The following is an 18095-nucleotide window of genomic DNA, read 5'->3' as shown; positions in this document are numbered from 1 at the left end:
CAGGAGAGCTCGAGAGGGACTGGGGACAAGGGATGGAGGGACAGGACACAGGGAATGGCTTCATACTGGTACAGGGCAGAATTAGGTGGGATACTGGGAATTAGGAATTGTTCCCTGTGAGGGTGGGCAGGCCCTGGCACAGGGTGCCCAGAGCAGCTGTGGCTGCCCCTGGATCCCTGGCAGGACAGGCTGGACATTGGGGCTTGGAGCACCTGGGACAGTGGAAGGTGTCCCTGCCATGGCAGGGGATGGAAGGGAGTGGCCTTTGGGGTTCTTTCCAACCCACACCAGTCTGTGATTCTGGGATCCTGAGGATGCTGTGAGCAGCCCCTCTGGGGGTGCTGTGGGAGCAGCAGAACTGGTGGGGCATTGCTGTCACTGCCCTGGCTGCAGCCCCAGGCTGCCACCAGCCCAGGGCACACTGCACACCTGCACCTCCTCCTGCTGCTCCCGGGTTTGTCCCTCGGTGTGGAGGCCATGCAGAGACCCTTGGGCTCCTCCTGCCAGACGAAACCCAACCAGCACCTCCCAGCACCCAGAGCAGGCTGGGCTGTGCCTGTGGGGCACAAACATGTTACAGAACAGTGGGTGGACCCCGGCTGAGCCACACTTGCTAATTAAATGCTCATTTATGTTTAAGCCAGCGTGATACTGCCTGCAGCCTCACCACTGCATTTGCTTATTAACCTGGATTTCGTGCCAGCTCGGTGTGTGCTCACCTCAATGCTGGCAAGCCTGGCACGAGCAGCGAGGAGGAGGAGGAGGAGGAAGGCTGCTGGTAGCTGCTGAAAGCAGGATGTGCCTCTCCCACGCTGGAGCTACTTTTTGCAGCTCCGGAGGAGCAGGAAACACCGGCCCAGCTTGGCAGGGGCTTTCAGAGCCGCCTCCGTTCAGGAGGGACCGGGGCATCCGGGACACGGCAGCAGCCCCGGGAGCACTGGGACAGCCCCGGGCGCGGTGTGACAGGAGGGACCCACCGGCCCCGTGCCGGGCTGTCCCGGGGCGGCCCCGCTCCGCCGGGGCTGGGGCACAGGGGCGATGCCCGGGCAGGGCTGCGAGCCCAGAGCCGCGGGCCAGAGAGCGGGGCCGGGCTGGGACAGGCGGGGCAGGGGCGACCTGCGGCCACACGGCCCCGTGTCAGGGGCCAGCCCCGCTCCCAGCCCCCTGTCCTGTTCCCAGCCCCCTTGTCCCGTTTCAGCTCCCTGTCCCGTTCCAAGCCCCGTTCCCAGCCCCCTGTCCTGTTCCCTGCCCCATTCCCTGTTCCGCTCCCTGCTCCCTTCTCAGTCCCGTGTCTCGTTACCAATCCCTTGTCCCGTTCTCGATCCCGTGTCCCATTCCCAGCCCTCGGTCCCATTCCCAGTCCCGTGTCCCATTCCCAGCCCTCGGTCCCATTCCCAGTCCCGTGTCCCGTTCCCAGCCCTCAGTCCCGTTCCCATTCCCAGCCCTCAGTCCCATTCCCATTCCCGTGTGCCATTCCCAGTCCCGTGTCCCATTCCCAGCCCTCAGTCCCATTCCCAGCCCTCGGTCCCATTCCCAGCCCTCAGTCCCATTCCCAGCCCTCAGTCCCGTTCCTAGTCCCGTGTCCCATTCCCAGTCCCGTGTCCCATTCCCAGCCCTCAGTCCCATTCCCAGCCCTCGGTCCCATTCCCAGCCCTCAGTCCCATTCCCAGCCCTCGGTCCCATTCCCAGCCCTCAGTCCCGTTCCCAGCCCCGTGTCCCATTCCCAGCCCTCAATCCCATTCCCAGCCCTCGGTCCCATTCCCAGCCCTCAGTCCCGCTCCCAGTCCCGTGTCCCATTCCCAGCCCTCAGACCCATTCCCAGTCCCGTGTCCCATTCCCAGCCCTCAGTCCCATTCCCAGCCCTCGGTCCCGTTCCCAGTCCCGTGTCCCATTCCCAGCCCTCAGTCCCGTTCCCAGTCCCGTGTCCCATTCCCAGTCCCGTGTCCCATTCCCAGCCCTCAGTCCCATTCCCAGCCCTCGGTCCCATTCCCAGCCCTCGGTCCCGTTCCCAGCCCTCGGTCCCGTTCCCAGTTCCGTGTCCCATTCCCAGCCCTCAGTCCCCTTCCCCATCCCGTTCCCGCCGAGCCCACGTCACGTGCAGGCTCTGGGGCGGGGCCGCACAGACCCCGCCCCTGCCATGAGGGCGGGAGCGCAGGCCCCGCCCACTCGGGCCCTCCGGACCCTTACACGCGGGCAGGGCTCAGTCCCCGATCCTGATCCCAGCCCCGATCCCGATCCCAGCCCCGATCCCGATCCCAAGCCCTCGGCCATGTCCCGCACCCCGCGGCAAATGGCGGCCGCCTCTCCTCCCCGGCCCCGCCATCCCCTGCAACCCTCCCGGCGCCAGGCTCAGACCAACACGGACAGGCACAGCGATGTCACGTCTTTATTTAAAAATAAATAAATATATATACACACACAAACCCATGTTCAAGCGCTTGGTGCACCCAGGAACACCCTCTCCTCCCGTCAGAGCCCCACAAAGAACCCCAAGTACCCCCTGGAGAAGGACAGCGATGCATTTCCACACCGGGGCTCCAGAGAGGATTCTCCTTTTCCCTGAGGAGCACCAACAAACACAACTTGTCCTGTTTGTCACCGCAGAGGTCCCAAGCCACACGCCCTCCCTCACAGCACACACCAGGACCAGCACCCTGACCCTGGCTAGGAACAAAACACTTATTGCTTTTGGGGATGTTTTTACCTCCCTCCTGCGTTTCCCAGCTGATTGTGCTTCCCACAGGAGGTCTCCATCAAGTACTCGAGGTCTTTGGATGAAAGGTACAATCCAGTTTCAGTGCAAAATGCTGTGGAGGAGTTCAAGCTCTGTGCAGGACATTGCGAGTCCAAGAAATTGCCAGATTTGGTCTCCCTACCTGCATCCCTCTACAGTCACACAGGAATGGCAGGGAAGATTCCAACCCTGGAACAAAGTCCAACCACTTAAATAGATTCCTAATATATTCTACAAGCTATTTACTATATAAAAAGCAACATTATTTTCAGTTTTGTACACTCATGTGCTGAAAAGTGGGAAATATCAGCATTAAGGCTGCCTGCTGTGCCAGCCACCAACCTGGAATCATCACCCATTCCTGCCCTTAAACCCTGGCACTAAGAATGTTCCACACCACCCCCCCCAAAATGCCCTTTTTACCGGTGCTTTTCCTGTTCCAGGTGCCCCAAAATTTTAACTCAACTTCCCCATATTCCTACAAGGTTTCCTACAAATGGGGCATAAAAATGAAATTTAGAGTCACTGTGTCATATTTTTTTCCTTTTCATGACATCCAACCACAGCACTGCTGCTGTCCCTGGACTGTTCTCCTCCTCCTCTCCTGGGATGTTTAGGGCTTGTGTGCAGAAGCACCAGGCCTCAAACCAACCCCTCATCCTTGTGCAGACCCCAGAAAACCCAGAAAAGGGTTTTTTTCCAGCTTCCTTTCCTGCCAAACCTCCCAGGGGTGTATGGATGGAACAGGGACATGGAGGGGACACACTGTGGCACCAACATCCCCAGTTCCATCCAGTGGGACTCCTACAGCACTGCACCAGTACCTAGCACACAAACAGTCTGAGCTTTAAAGGCAGGCTTAATCCTGGCGTTTCCCAAGCTTCTGAGCAGTTACTCCTTAGGTTTCAGCCAAGGCCACCTGTGCATCCTGTGTGACTCGAGTTTCAGGCATGTGGCAACAGCAGAGCCTTGCTCAGGTGTCACTGACTCCCACTCCCAGGGTCAGAGGGGAGCAGTGCTGCTCTGTGAGCCCCCACCCTGGGCAGGAATTCCCTGGAAGAGCAGCTCATTCTATGCAGGGCACACACCAGACTGCCTCAGGGGGTTCATGGTGCTCAACTGGAGCAACACTGCTCTAACACTGGTCTGCTGCTCACCAGGACAACCCAGCATCAACCTGCATTTCAAGGCCTGGCCGTGTGAAGGAGGATCAAGAAAAAACAGGACATTGCCACATGGATTTTTCTCTTTGCAATATCATGTCTACAGTGAAACATTCATAGCTGCTCAACAGAGTAAAAATATGCTACATGAGAACTGTACTGGAAAATGCAGGATCCTGGGAGAGCTGGGGGAGTGTGCAGATAAAAACCAGAATGGAATAGCCAGCTTCAAAATATGCCACTGGAAACAGAGGAGGGAATGACCACAGTTCTGCTTTCCCAGCAGTCTGGCAGACACTGGAATGGGTGCAATTCCCAGACTCCCATGCTGGTGTCAGGACGGGCACAGCCCTCCCTTGGAGCAGCACGGGGACAGGAGAGCTGGGAATGTGCTCAGGGGCTGCCCTCAGGCAGGGACTGTCCCTCCTACTGTCCCTCCTGCACTGGAACCACCCCAGCTCTGTGGCACAGCCAGGAGGGACAGGGGGAGGTGACACCCAGAGCACGGCGCTGTCTGGGGATCCAGGGAGCTGCAGATCCATAGGAAACACGGGAAGCAGAGGGGAGCCTGCTCTCCTGGGAAGCACACACAGCCTGGATGGCAAACCACCCAGGCAGCTGGGGTCTGAGCTCAGAGCGTGTCCTGGGGAATGAATTTACAAAGTGCCACTGGTCCTTGGACCCAAATCTAATGTACAGGATATATTACAGCAAACAGCAGCCCTGCAGCTTTTGCCAGCCCCTCTCTGCACTGCCTGCAGAAGGACTCCAATATTCACACTCTTTACAACAGACTCCTTCCTTGTCACATGGAGGAAAATAAAAACATAAGTTAAACCAGCAATAAATAAAAGTATGGAACATGTGCGTCCTGGTCAGCCCCCTTTGTGCATCCCAATCAGACTGGAGAGCTTCTCACAGTGCTCAAGTTTCAGGGACTCTGCTTTCTGTTTTAACCGCTCATCTCTGTAGAGCTTGGCCAAATTGGACAAATCAGACTCTGAAAGATGAAAAAAAAAAAGTATTAGGATGAAGTCCTGAGCCTCCTTTAAAGAACTGCTTCTAAGTGCTTCGTTATTCTCGTGGCACTTTTAAATTTTAATTTTGGTGGGTATTGAAGCCAGGGAGGTGAACAGCGACCCAAGGGACTTGTTTGAAAGGCTTCCCTGCCCTTTCATTAACAATCTCAAATGTACTTTGCATTTTGTACCCCTTCTTCTCAAAAGCCACATAAAACTGAAATAATCCCATTGTTTAAATTATTTCCTCCCAGTAATTCAGAGAAGTTGCTTTTGCTGATTAGCTGAGGAAGTCTTAATATAGGTTTTTCCCTGCAGAATAATTTGGCTGCAGGATTAGATGCACCGAGGAGAACAGCAGTAATTTACTTCTGAAAAGGTCAACATCTCCGTAAGCACAGGCTACCTGATGACACTCCATTTTTCAAAGAGCTTTTATACACCTTACAAGCCCCTCATTTTACAAAATTATTCAGAGTGGAAAGAACTTCAATAGATCCTTTCATGCCTTACGTCCTCTGTCCCTGTCCCACTGAAATTTAAAGCCATTTAACCCTCCTCCCACTCACTGGAAAGCTTCACAAACTGACAGGCAGGAACAGCTCATTTTAGAGCAGGAATCCATTTACAGGTTTATAACCAAAATGCCACTCAAGCAGTGCTGGGCACAGCCTTGTCAAGCCTCCAGTAAAAACCAGGCTCAGGTAATTGTCTCTGAGCCCAGAGTCCCTGGAGTTGTGCAGTGGAGAATCTCAGTTTACACTTATCCAATTGAGGAGAATTATTCCCTGCACTTTTGACAGCGTTCATTCCATCACATTTGCTCCTTGTGGGTTTCAATCTGTCACAGAGTGGCTCTTCTGAAGCCTTTTCTTCAAGGAGATTCTAAAATATTGAATTCCAACTATATTTCCATTGGATATACAATTGGATATACAAAAGAAATTCCCCCCTGGGAGGGTGGGCAGGCCCTGGCACAGGTGCCCAGAGCAGCTGTGGCTGTCCCTGGATCCCTGGCAGTGCCCAAGGCCAGGCTGGATGGGGCCTGGAGCAGCCTGGGACAGTGGGAAGTGTCCCAACTCATGGCAGGGGTGGAACTGGATGAGCTTTAAGGCCCTTTCCAACCCAAACCATTCCATGATTCTGTGATACTTATCCTGACTTGGTTTTCAGTTGCCTCTTTGTGACCCCAAGCTCTCTGCAGCCTCACTTTACAACTGAGCCATCCCAGCTGAACCATCTCCTGTAAAACCTGGCACGTGCTTTTTGAACCCAACTGTGCCCCAGATTTCAGAAGACCCAAACCCCCAGCACACCCAACTTTCACACACTGCTCTGCTGAGAGTCTGCTGCAGCACTGTAAAATTGACTGGCTGAACAATGTACAACCAATCCGTTATTTTAAATGTTTTCCTTAAGGTTGTTGGACACCAGGTAATGCTTTTCAAGTCTTAAAATCAAGGACTTTAAAACCCAAGCTGTTCCTGAACTACTCATCTCTGTCTGTTTTGCTGGTCCTCAAGGGAAACGTGCACTCAGTAAACACAACAAATGTACTATAAATAGACATTCAACTGACAAGAAGCTCATCACACCAATTCCAGCACTTCAGCAAGGATTAAGGGACCAACACTGTGCAGCAACAGCTGACTAAGAACTGCCTCAGCATCTGCAGAACTTTCCCCCAGCACTCCATCCTGTATCCAGAGTTTATTTTTACAAACATGACTGTCCTAAGGTCAGCCCAGTCTCAGCTATGGCCAGGATGGGAAGCACTCTGAAAACGGAGAGTTTTTAATGACAGCAGTGGCCTCAGGCTGTGCTAACTGTGGCTGCTGTGAATGTATTTGCAGCTGGTGACTAACACAGCCCCTGAGTGCACAAAGCTCTGGAGGAGCACAGCTTGGCAGGCACTTGGCATTCCAGGCTGGATCATCTCCCCTCTCTGGCTCCTGGGCTCCCTCAGACTCACAAACCCTGTCCCCTATTTGGGGCTGGGCTCTCCTCAGCTCCAGCTCTCTGTGGAAGAGACAATGTGGTGACTCTCAGCTGCACGAGGTCAATTAAAGGGATTTTTCTGTAGGAAGGAAACTCTCCCCTTTAGCAAGTGTACATTTATGAGTAGGAACATCCACATTATCCCTGGAGGCTGCTCCTGCCAGCCACAGACATTCAAAGCTCACAAATGAAACACACCAAAAACTTCAGGGCTTTTATGGTCTTATATTATATGTTCTTTTCCCTTTTCACTTCAGAGCCTACATCTTTTCATTTCTCTTTAAAAGCAGGATTGGTAACTTTCATGTAAAATAAGCCAAAACAAACTTCCCATCAAACACCTGTAAAGAGCCTGGAGTCAGCAACACTACTGTTACCTCTCCTTTAGGACTACATGAGTCTTCTTCAGATAAATTGGTAAAGAAACTGAAAGCAAGTGCAAAGGCACCTTTTAGCAGTGTGCTGAGGACTGTTCTGCAGAGAGCAATTAAAAGCCCCCACCAGGGTGTGAAAGCAGCTTGTCTGCTGCTACTGAACACTCACACAACTTGTTCCAGCTTCCTTTACACACAGCACTACTCGGTGTTGACTCATTTGAAGGTGATGAGCTCTTTAGGTGAATAAAATCAGTGAATAAAACCAGTCACAACATCCCAGCCTAAGCTACTCCTTGGGACTTGATTTGTTACTTCTTACCATTGTGCAAACAGCAGGAATTTGCTGTCTCTTCAACAAACCAGATTAGTAGCAATTAACAAGCAATAAAATATGGGGCTAACATGCCTTTATTTGTGCCACTGATCCACTCAGGGCTGAGTGAGAATAACGACTTTGAATGCTCACATCTGTGTTCTTCCTTTCTGCATTCAATTCTTGCTTTTGAAAGACTTGAAAATGGTGAAAAACACGATCTCCAACTCAGCTAAAGATAGAAAATGCAAATAACACCCAAACCACGGAAGCATGCTCTGAAAACTGATACCAGGAACACAGCCCACTACAAGGGAGCCAAGAGCACCTGGACACACTCTGGACTCTCTTGGAGAATTTTAAAGGAAAAAGTTACAGAAACTTCTTGTGGAGACAGTCAAAGCAAAACTGATTATGCTCCAGCAAAGGAAACATGCAATAGGTGATGTCTCAAGATTTTTCCAGCCTAGCAATCTGTCAGGGCTAGATAAATGTGGTGGGTTGTATGTTTAAACCATCACTAAGGGTTATTCAAGCATAAAACCTGAGTGGAAAAAAGTGTCTCAAATGGTGAAGTCTACTTTCCACTCATCTTTCAGAATCACTTAAAATGAATTTTGACAGATCTCAAGAATAGCAAATTCAGTGTTAAGAGCAGATGTGAGCCACTTTAAACCAGTGCAAGTCTGAGATGTTACAAGGATTGGAAACTGAGGCTAAAACCAGCAGAGCTTTGTGGAGCACAGCCACCCCTCAGCCCCTGAAACACCCTAGGGACAGAAATAACTTACTTTGCTGTTTCTCCTTCCAGCAGCTGGTCTGAATATAGTCTATGTAATCTTTCTCAACTGTTTTCTCAAGCTCTTGAAGTTCTGCTCCTTGATAATTCTTTTCAAAGTTTTTATCAACATAGTAAGGCACCTGCAAGTTCTCTGTTTCTCTGCTCACAACGTGGCCTATGGACCTGTGTGAGCAGCAGGGAGAAATCACATGTTTCAGCAGTTCAGACCTCAAAAAATCAAGAGCTATTTCTCTATATTAGCATTTCCAGAGGAAAATATTTACAGCAATATTTGTACAGTTCATTTCTGCAGGATTATGGCTCCCTCAACCATCCAGTCAGGAAATTACAATCTCAGGGACAGCAAGCTGTGCAGTACAAACAGAATCCACCCTCCTGCTACGAACATAGGAAAATATCCCAGAGTCTATAAAAACTTAGGCAACAATGCAGTTGGATCTGGATTTTCCCATTTTTGGGATCCTTTAGTAAATAAAACTTATCAGGGGGGATTCTAGTTACACTTTTCTTCAGGGTTTTATAATGTAAGTAAGCAAAGTGAGGCATGGAACAGGCTGGAAAATACCCTGTAGGAAGAATCAGCCCCTCTGACACTGGGTTAAACCACACTCCTGGAGTGAATTTCCTTATTTGAGCAGATACCCAAGGCCTCTGCTCAAATCACTGCCCACAGAGAGAGGCAGGCAGCCAAAACACAAAGGTTACACTCAAAAGAATCCTGTTTGCCCCTTTTTCCTGGACTCTTTTCCTTCTCCTCCCTGTGTCTCAGAGGTGTCCCCAGTTTCTTTTGGTTTTTAGGCTGTTCAGTGTTTTAAGGCTATGATTAAATAAACAGCCTAACTGTGAACCAGGCTCAGGCCTGACAATCTCCAATCACCAGGAGAAGGGGAGGTGGTGAAGAAAAGCAGCTCAGCTGCTGTGGGGGCAGCGTGGGAGGTTTCACATGGGACTGGCAGATAACAAAAACACTCCCTGGGAAAAAAAAGCCACCCTAAAAACATCCACCCTCCTGCTCTTTTCTGAGGGCCTCACACTGACATCGTGTGGTAAAACGATGAGGGGTGCTGGGCTGCTCTGGCAGAGGAGAGCAGGGGAAGGCTGGACCTGAGCAGTTTTACTCCCAGAAGGGAACAAGGGGACTATTTGGAGCACTCTGCTGGCTGCTCCAAACCTGCCAATCCCACTCTTCTCTCAGTAAGGGCCAGCCCAGGTCAGCTCTTTCCCTCCTCCAGCCCCAGAAGCTGAGAGCAGCACGTGGCTTTTCCTCTGCCCCACAAGCTCCCAGGACAGCAGCTCTGGTGGGGTCCTGCTGCTCCCAGAGCCCACCAGCCCCCAGGGCCCTGCTTCTCTGGAGAGGTTAAACCAGGGCATTTCAAGGCTTCAATGATTTGTGCAGCTTCCAGTGGAATTCATGCTCCAGAAAAGATTTGGATTTATACTGCAAACCATAGGTTTTACTTTCTAGCTGCTTTCCAGAGGAACCTCAGGGTGATCCACAGATCCTGGGGGCTGGTCAGATGAGAAGCTGATCTATATCCACACTCCCCATCCTCTATCAATGTGCAAAACCATCCCACACCAGCTGAGGAAGGTTTCTGACCCTCACAGTTCAGCACCCTGTGCACTGAAGCTCCCCACAGGTAACTTCACAGTGCTCAGAACTCACCAGTGCAGGCTGGTGGTTATTTCCTTATTTACAAACTGGTAACATTTTCTATAAAGAGCAGAACATTAATGTGCATTTTGCTATCAAACCCAACTTCCATCAGCCTCCATACTGCAAACAGCAGCAGCAGAAAAATGTGGTTTTAAAGGACTTACGATTTGTAGAATAAGCTGTAGGGTGGGTTGGTGGCCATCAGCTGGGTTATAACTGACACTATTATGATGATGAAAACTGGCATCAGCTGGATAAATGCAGAGTATGAATTCTGAAAAGTACAAGGATTAGCAGTCAAGAAAATACAGAGATGGAAAAAGGCATCTGTTCAGAGAAGCCAGGCTATCAATCACAGATCAACAACGTGTTCCATGTAAACTTTGAAGAAAAAAGAGGAAGTACTTTGGGATTTTGAGAGGGGAGACATCGTAATTTCTAAATAACCTTTATTAATAATATCAGAACACTCTTGAACACAATTTTCTTTCCATGATCTTCTCCCCTGCCCCTTCCTTCACAGTGCCCACAGCACTACTGTACCTGTCAGTGTCCAACCCAGCCTGCAGGAACACCCTGCAATTCCTGTGTGCCTACAGCTTTCCTGCAGCCTCTGAATTTGCTCCCCTTTGTAAAGATCTCAGCCTCTGCCCAAGCCCTGCATTTAATGCCTGAGCAGTAAAGGGTTAAGAGCTCCCATGCAGTGCAACTCCAGACAGGATGCAAGCACTGGGGCTTTTGATTGGATTCATCTGGCAAAACAAAAGAGTGGAAACGCTATCAAAGAGAAAACACTGATGCTTCCTTCTGTTCTTCAAGTTCTTTCTAAACTGGCTTCTAAAATGCCTTTTCTTATGCAGAGGAAAATAAAATATGCAGCTCTTTAGGCTTTGCCCTCTGGCCTGGGATAGCAACAAGGACTCCTGATGCAGCAGTAGGTGGGATTCACAGGATCACTGAGGTTGGAAAAGCTGTCCCAGACCATGGAGTCCAAACTGTGCCTGATCCCCACCCTGTCCCCAGCCCAGAGCACTCGGTGCCACCTCCAGCCCTTCCTGGGCACCTCCAGGGATGGGCACTCCAAACCCCCCTGGGCAGCCCCTCCCAATCCCTGAGCCCCCTTTCCATGGGGAAATTCCTCCTGGTGCCCACCCTGAGCCTGCCCTGGCCCAGCCTGAGGCCGTTCCCTCTGCTCCTGTCCCTGTTCCCTGGAGCACAGCCCGGCCCCCCTGGCTGTGCCCTCCTGGCAGGAGCTGTGCAGAGCCACAAGGGCCCCCTGAGCCTCCTTTGCTCCAGGCTGAGCCCCTGCCCAGCTCCCTCAGCCTCTCCTGGGGCTCCAGCCCCTTCCCAGCTCTGTTCCCTGCCCTGGACACGCTCCAGCCCCTCAGTGTCTTCCCTGAAAGGAGGGGCTGGATTCACTTCCCCCAGCTTAGCTGTCTGTCAGCTGTACCAGGTTTTTTTTCCTGAGCTGGAGATTCACAAGGCAAAACTCATCTTCCCTGGAGAATAATCCCTGGAGGTTAACAGACTGTCTCCAGAGGAAGATCTTGCTAAGGCAGGTGGCAGGTGTGTATGTGCACTGACAACAAAGGACACCTTGTGTCTCATCTGGAAGTCTCAGTAGGCAGAAATGTGTCCCAGGCCCATCCTGTCCCCAGCTGGAAGAGGCCTGTGCAGCCCCAGGGTGCTCATTTACTGAAGGATTAAATACACCTTGAGGACAAGCCACTGCTTCCACATCCATCACCAGCTCCCATTTGGACTCATTGTTGCTGGATTACCAAGCACTGGAGCTTGCAAAAAGCAAGCAGCAGCAAAACCTCAGTGACAGAAACTGGAGGGCCTGAGATGCTGCAAATGCAATGGATCTTTACAGCACTGGTTCATAAAAGCCAACCCAGTGACAAAGAAAATATCCACTGTGGCTGTGGCCCCTTGAGGATAAACTCTGAGCACTCCAGCATGGGAGGGTTTGTCCTGGCTTTGGAAGAGGATCCCTCACCCTGCTGAGCTGTTTAATTATTTAAGCTGAGGAGATCTCTGCTTCTGGCTACCTGTGGCCTGTGCTCCTCCTCCTCTGGCTCCTGCGTCCACGCCCTCTCGGCCCGGTGCCTCCGTGGGTAGTAGTGAGCATCTCTGGCTACATTGGAGAACATGTGGATATTCCCTGCAAAGAAACCAGCACACACTCATGTCTCACCCAGCTGCTGCTACTCACCTGCATTCCTCAGCTTCTACTGAATTCTCCAGGCTTATACTCCACAGCCTGAATTACAGCTGGGAGATCTCAGAGTAAAAAGCACAAACTACCTCAGAATTAAACACCATCACAATGTTATTCCAAAAAGCCTACCAGAGAAATTGTAGTGTGCTCCAGTCCATCTTAATTTGAATCAAGCTGCAGAAACATGTTCTGATTTGTATGATTGTATCTCATATTTTAATGCTGTTCGTGTCACATTCACTTGCAAGGCTGTGGCAGGAAAATTAATTTGCTTCACCAGGCTCAGGCTGTGAATTATGGTCTCCCATAATTACTGAATGTGGTCTTCTACCCTCATTTCTAATTCCTCTGCCTTCAAGCCATTAATAATTTCACTTAATTATTTTATAATAAAGAAAGAGATTTTAAAAAGAGTAAAAAAGTAGAACCATTCAGGATTTTCTTTCTTGCACATGGAATGTGGTTGATTTAGTTTTAAAAAATCTAAAATGAGGGAAGAATTGCATTTGCTGTTTCAATTTGAAGCTCAGTATCTGATTTTATCACCATATGAATATCTTAATAATAGCTGTGCTCTCCTCTTTTGAAATTCAGAATATCTTTGTGTTAGAGAATTGAAATCTGTGGCTTATCATCACAACAGAAATGCAAAACTATTTTTAAGCCCTGGGAAAGATGTCACATTATTTTGTACTCTTATCCTGTCCTTTTTTTGAGTTTCCCAGAGAATTCTGCAAGAAACCTGGGCAAAGGTGATCTCTGCTATTGTGTCAAAACCTCTGTTCCACTGCTTGTTCAAAGATTTTTCAAGCTCCAGGCATGTGTGCAGTCAGAGCTCCAACAGTGAGCCAAACCAGGCTGGCTCCAAGGAGGAAAGTTTCTTTTGGGAAAAAAGAAAGTTTATTTCCATCCTTCGACATTGCTCAGACAAAATTTTATCAAGCTGTGAAAAGAAGCAGCCAATGTGGAAATAGAAGAATGGTTTTTATAGGGGTGCCTAGAAAAAAAGTTCTCCCAAATTTTAAGTTTCTCCAAGGATTTCTGGCATCAGTTTCATTTGTTCCATGTGCATTTATTTTTTATGTGAAGAACTTGTAGCCTCTCTTCATTACAACTGCAACACTCTGCCAAGTGGAGTCTCCTTTGAGTTTTACCACATTTAACATTTTAAATTTGACTATTTTTTTATGGAATATCCATAGAGGAAAACTGCTCAGTAAAAATAAAGCCACAGACCTGCCCTCAAAAGCCCAGTGAGGAAACTCTTGCTTACTACCAACACCCACTACTACAGAAATATATTTTTATCTTCTTACTCTTTGCTGCTTCGCCAAAAATTCCCATTTTCTCCTTCATGCCAGTCTCCCTGATAAACCTGCCATGCCCTGTACCCAAACTCCTCCCACAGCTCCTCAATTTTCTGTCCTCAACTCCTGTCCCCCCCAGCCCACTCCACAAGGGTGATGTCCCACACAGGGCACATCCAGGTGCAATTCCTTGCACAGTCAGAGATGGAAAACTTGCAGATTCCAGCTGGAATGACACCATGCTGGGGTTGGCTTTGCATATCCACTGGTGCAAGTCTGGGATCTGAGCTCCCCTTAGCTGCAAGATGCACCACTCACAGCAAGCTTTAATAAGTAACTACTTGTCTGTGTGTCTCCAGGCTGTAGTAACTGGTGTGTACATCACTTTTTGTGACACCTTGCAAGTGAAAAGTTCCCAGGAGTGCTAAAGCAACTCCTTAGATGCTGCCAGGAAGGCCCTTGAAGTCCTCAGAACTTTCAGATTTCCTTTTAATCCACTGATCTTGCAGGATCTTTCTATTTTTCCTATGCCAAGGCTGGGCTGAGACATGCACAGAGCTACTCCAGGTGCAGCTCCCATTGCTGTGTCACTGACCCTGCACAGCCCCTGGGACCCTGCACAGCCCCCAATGCTCCTTTCCTGGCAGGCAGCCCTTGCTGAGCTCCCAGGCTGTGATTCCATTACAGCACAGGCTGCTGTGAGGCACAGGAGCTCCTGCTTCCCCTGAGAGCACAGCTCCAGGAGCTGGGCCCTGCTGGCCTGGAATGCTGTCAGGTGCCTCTAGTACAACCCAGGCATGGAACTGCTCGTGTTGGAAAAGACCTCTGAGGTCACTGAGTCCAACCATCATGGAAAACAACTCTGATCCCTTCTCATTCACACCCTGTGTTACCTCCCATAGCATTACTGGCTTCAGATGATGGAGGGAATAAAAGAGAGGCAGAAATCCAATGTGGAAAGGTTTCTGCTCTTTTCAGATGTGTCATCAACTCCCTGAGCAGTCCCAAGGGAAGCTGAACTTCCTCATGGTTTACAGAATCACAGAATATGATGAGTTGGAAGGGATCCACAAGGATCATCCAGCCCCTGTCCCTGCCCAGACCCCCCAGCAATCCCCCCTGTGCATCCCTGCTGTCCAAAGGCTCCTGGAGCTCTGGCAGCCTCGGGGCTGTGCCCATTCCCTGGGCAGCCTGGGCAGTGCCCAGCACCCTCTGGGGGGAGAAACTTCTCCCAAAATCCAGCCTGGCCCTGCCCTGGCCCAGCCCCAGCCATTCCCTCAGGCTTAGTCAGTCCACTGCCCTTTGAAACCACTGCAGCCAGGTACTGACCTGTAGGGAAGTGCCCACCAAAAAACACATTAAATATTTCTTCTGGTGTGATGTCTGCTTCAAACTCTGTGTAGTAATTGTAGTGCCTGGCCTGGCCAGAGCTGACGTGCTCGTGGTCACTCCCGAGTTCATCGTAGCGGAGCCGTTTCTCAGGGTTGCTCAGAACTGCAAAAGCATTGCCTATTGCTGGAGAGGGAATTAAAACCAGTGTTACATTCCCAGAGCTCACATTTTGGAAGTGGAGCAGCAAAAAAAGCCCAAACAAGCCTAGGAAATTTGTGCTTGACCAAAGATTGAGCTACTTCTACAAAAGATGTGAAACAGCCCTGCCATTACCTGTGATGGAAACCAATTCCTGCTGTCACTGATGCCAGCAGAAACACAAAAGTGTCCAGGTATATGGAGAGACTTGAAATATTTGTAAAACTGACATGAGAGTTCACTTCAGCCAAGAAATTGGTGAGAATGGAGCATTTTATCAGCTCAAGCCAAATGCAAGTTTGGTCCGAGTGCACCTCCATATCCCACAGACAATTAACACAGGAGGATAAAGCTATTTGTTCTAACAACTGTTTGCTTCTCTGCCTATTACGAGCCATGCTCACATTAATGAAAATATTGATTTCCTAGCCAAGTTTTGATGTCAGTCTCTCTGCTGCTCAGACAGTTCTTTCCTCCATCCCCAGGTGTCATCAGCTTTGTTGTTATAAGTTAATAACTGCAGGCACCAATTAAAATGCATAGGGCTCTCCCAAGTTCCTCCTGCTGCCTGAGATGCTCCTGAAGCTGTGTGGCACATCTATTTCACACCTCACATGCAACCACTGAGGAGGGTTAGTTTGGCTCATCTTCTTCTTTGATCTCTGACAGAACAAGTTCATAGACAAATACAACCCAAACACAAACAAATAAAGGACAGCTCTCCAGAAGCTCCTGGTTTTAACAGACTGAATGAGTCACTGTCTTTCCTCATGCTGGGCTGCATGGAAAGGGGAAACATGTATGAGTTTAGACAGTAACACTGCAGCATAACTGAGAACTCCAGACACAGCACACTGGATTAAATTTCATATTCCCATACATATATATAAAAATTTATTCATGACAAGGTGCAATTACTGATGACAAACACCCAATTCTCCTGCATGGCCAGTGTCAGTTCCAAGTCCTGAACCTTCTTCAGTATCATGGAATCCCAGAACGGTTTGGGTTGGAAGGACCCATGAAGATCACCTCATTCCAATCCCCTGCCATCAGCAGGGACAGCTCCCACTTGATGAGGTTGTTTCAAGCCCCATCCAAGTTGGCCTTGGACACTTGAAGCAATCCAGGGGCAGCCACATCTGCTCTGGGCACCCTGTGCCAGGGCCTCAGCACCCTCACAGAGAAGAATTTCTTCCTAATATCCCATCCATCCCTGACCTCTGCCAGTGTAGAGGCCGTTCCGTGTCCTGTCCCTCCAGACCCTTGTAAAGCTCCTCAGAAGTATCTGGGAATGACACCTGGGGTGCATTTCCCATCGTTTCTATGGGAGACGTGTATTTTGCAGACAGAAATGCAAACCCTGCCGAGCCGCAGCAGGGTTCTGTGAGGCCGCCGCTGTGTCCGTAACCCCGCTGGGCTCCGCGGGCCCCTCTGCACCGGCGCTGCCCTCACGGCTCCCCCCGGGCCCCCTCACCTTTGAAGGCCTCGGTGGCTCCGGGCGCGCGGTTCTTGTCGGGGTGGAACTTGAGGGCCAACCTGCGGTACGCCCGCTTCAGCTCCTCCTCGCCGGCGTCCCGGCTCACGCCCAGGATCTCGTAGTAATCGCGGCACCGCTTGATCCTGAGGGCGCACACGGGGTTATCCCGGGGCGCCCCGGGCCCGCTGCCCGCCTTTCCCCGGGCTCACCCTGCCCCTCCCCGCCGCCCCCCGGTCTCCCGCGGGCCCCGCAGTGCCGCTCACCGCTGCACCCCGTCCAGCTGCTCGGCCGTGTAGGTCATGTCGGCCCGCGGCCGCTGCCGCCCCTCGCTCACCGCCCGCCGCCCCGCGCCGCCATCTTGTGCGCGGGGGCTGCTGGGAGCGGGCCCGGCGGCGCCGGCGGGGCGTGACGTCACGGGAAAAGGCTGTGACGTCATGGAGGGCTCTGAGGGGAGCGCGAGGTCATGGAATGGTGGAATGGTGGAATGTCATGGAATTGTGGAATGTCCCGAGCAGGAAGGGATCCACCAGGATCACCCAGTTGAAGCCCCTAAAACAGTTACTTTCAAGAGATGATGGGTTAAAGCATAGAATATAAAGCAGTTATGGGAAATATTCAATGTTAGGAAATCACATAGAGCAATAAATTGGGTAAGGTATGGAACATAATGACAGGGAAGAGATAAGGACAGACAGTGATAAGTTCAGTGCATTTCAGAGTCAAGAACAACTGCTGGGTAAAGCACGTTTAGGGCCAACATGTCAAATTGACCCTGAGACCCTTGCCAAGGCCTGGAGACTAAGCCAACTACACCGGGAATTGACCAAATTTGGGGAGAGGTTCAAAAGTTTAAAGAGGAAGACTCCTCGAAGCTAATGAAGGCCGACCGGAACGACCCCTGAGAAGATCCTCAAAAGAGAAGTCCCCGCCCACGCTCCGCCTACACCACTCCCCATATGTATATGCATGAATATGATGTAATCCCAAACCTAAAACTGTATAAAAAGGTACGCTTTTGCTGTAAAGATTCAGAAATCCCATTTTAGGATTTCTCCGACGTCGTAATAAAATACCTCCTGCTTATTTGACTGAGTCTCTTAAGCAGTAATTTCTCGCCTTTTGGGGCAAAAATCGGCATCATTTCTGGCGACCCAGATGGGACGAAGCAGGGGATCCAGGATCTGAGGAGTCCCCTCGCTGGGTCCGGGGCTGGGACCCTCTGGGCGCCCCTGACGACTTTTTGTCAGAAGAGACTCCCCCTCGGACCAAGCGCTCTTTGGTGGACGAAGGGTTCCCTGCATCTCCTGCTTCTCCTGCTCCAAATTAAAGAGGTATTTTTATCATTGTTCATTGGTTTTAGGATAAAGCGCTTTATGGGAACACGGGGTCAGACGTGACCACCGGAGGGTAAACCAGAGGACGCTCTGGTAAAGAATCCCTAATTGGTATTTTTGGGTACCTTTTGGTAATTGGTGTCTTTGCTAACCAGTA

At 50.5% G+C, this 18095-nt stretch overlaps 1 protein-coding gene across 1 annotated transcript; it reads right to left on the bottom strand.

The window, feature by feature from the left end:
- Positions 1–2368: 2368 nt before the first annotated feature.
- On the bottom strand, positions 2369–16977 carry DNAJC18 (DnaJ heat shock protein family (Hsp40) member C18). The gene is made up of 7 exons (XM_066560161.1): positions 16868–16977; positions 16602–16747; positions 14924–15109; positions 12118–12230; positions 10228–10337; positions 8396–8568; positions 2369–4897 (listed from the first exon to the last, which is right to left on the bottom strand). The coding sequence occupies exons 1-7, from the start codon at positions 16903–16905 to the stop codon at positions 4773–4775; spliced, it is 891 nt and encodes a 296-aa protein (XP_066416258.1). The 5' UTR covers positions 16906–16977; the 3' UTR covers positions 2369–4772.
- Between the last annotated feature and the right edge of the window lie 1118 nt (positions 16978–18095).

Source organism: Molothrus aeneus, chromosome 15 (assembly GCF_037042795.1).
Source record: "Molothrus aeneus isolate 106 chromosome 15, BPBGC_Maene_1.0, whole genome shotgun sequence".
Taxonomy (NCBI): domain Eukaryota; kingdom Metazoa; phylum Chordata; class Aves; order Passeriformes; family Icteridae; genus Molothrus; species Molothrus aeneus.
This window is presented reverse-complemented; position numbering and strand designations above follow the sequence as displayed.

Coding starts and splice junctions, on each gene's coding strand:
- DNAJC18 (XM_066560161.1), bottom strand. CDS start 16,905: ATGACCTACACGGCCGAGCAGCTGGACGGGGTGCAGCG. Junction 10,338..12,117: donor AGGAGGAGCACAGGCCACAG/GTAGCCAGAAGC, acceptor TGTACTTTTCAG/AATTCATACTCTGCATTTAT. Junction 8,569..10,227: donor TACAGCTTATTCTACAAATC/GTAAGTCCTTTA, acceptor CTGCTCACACAG/GTCCATAGGCCACGTTGTGA.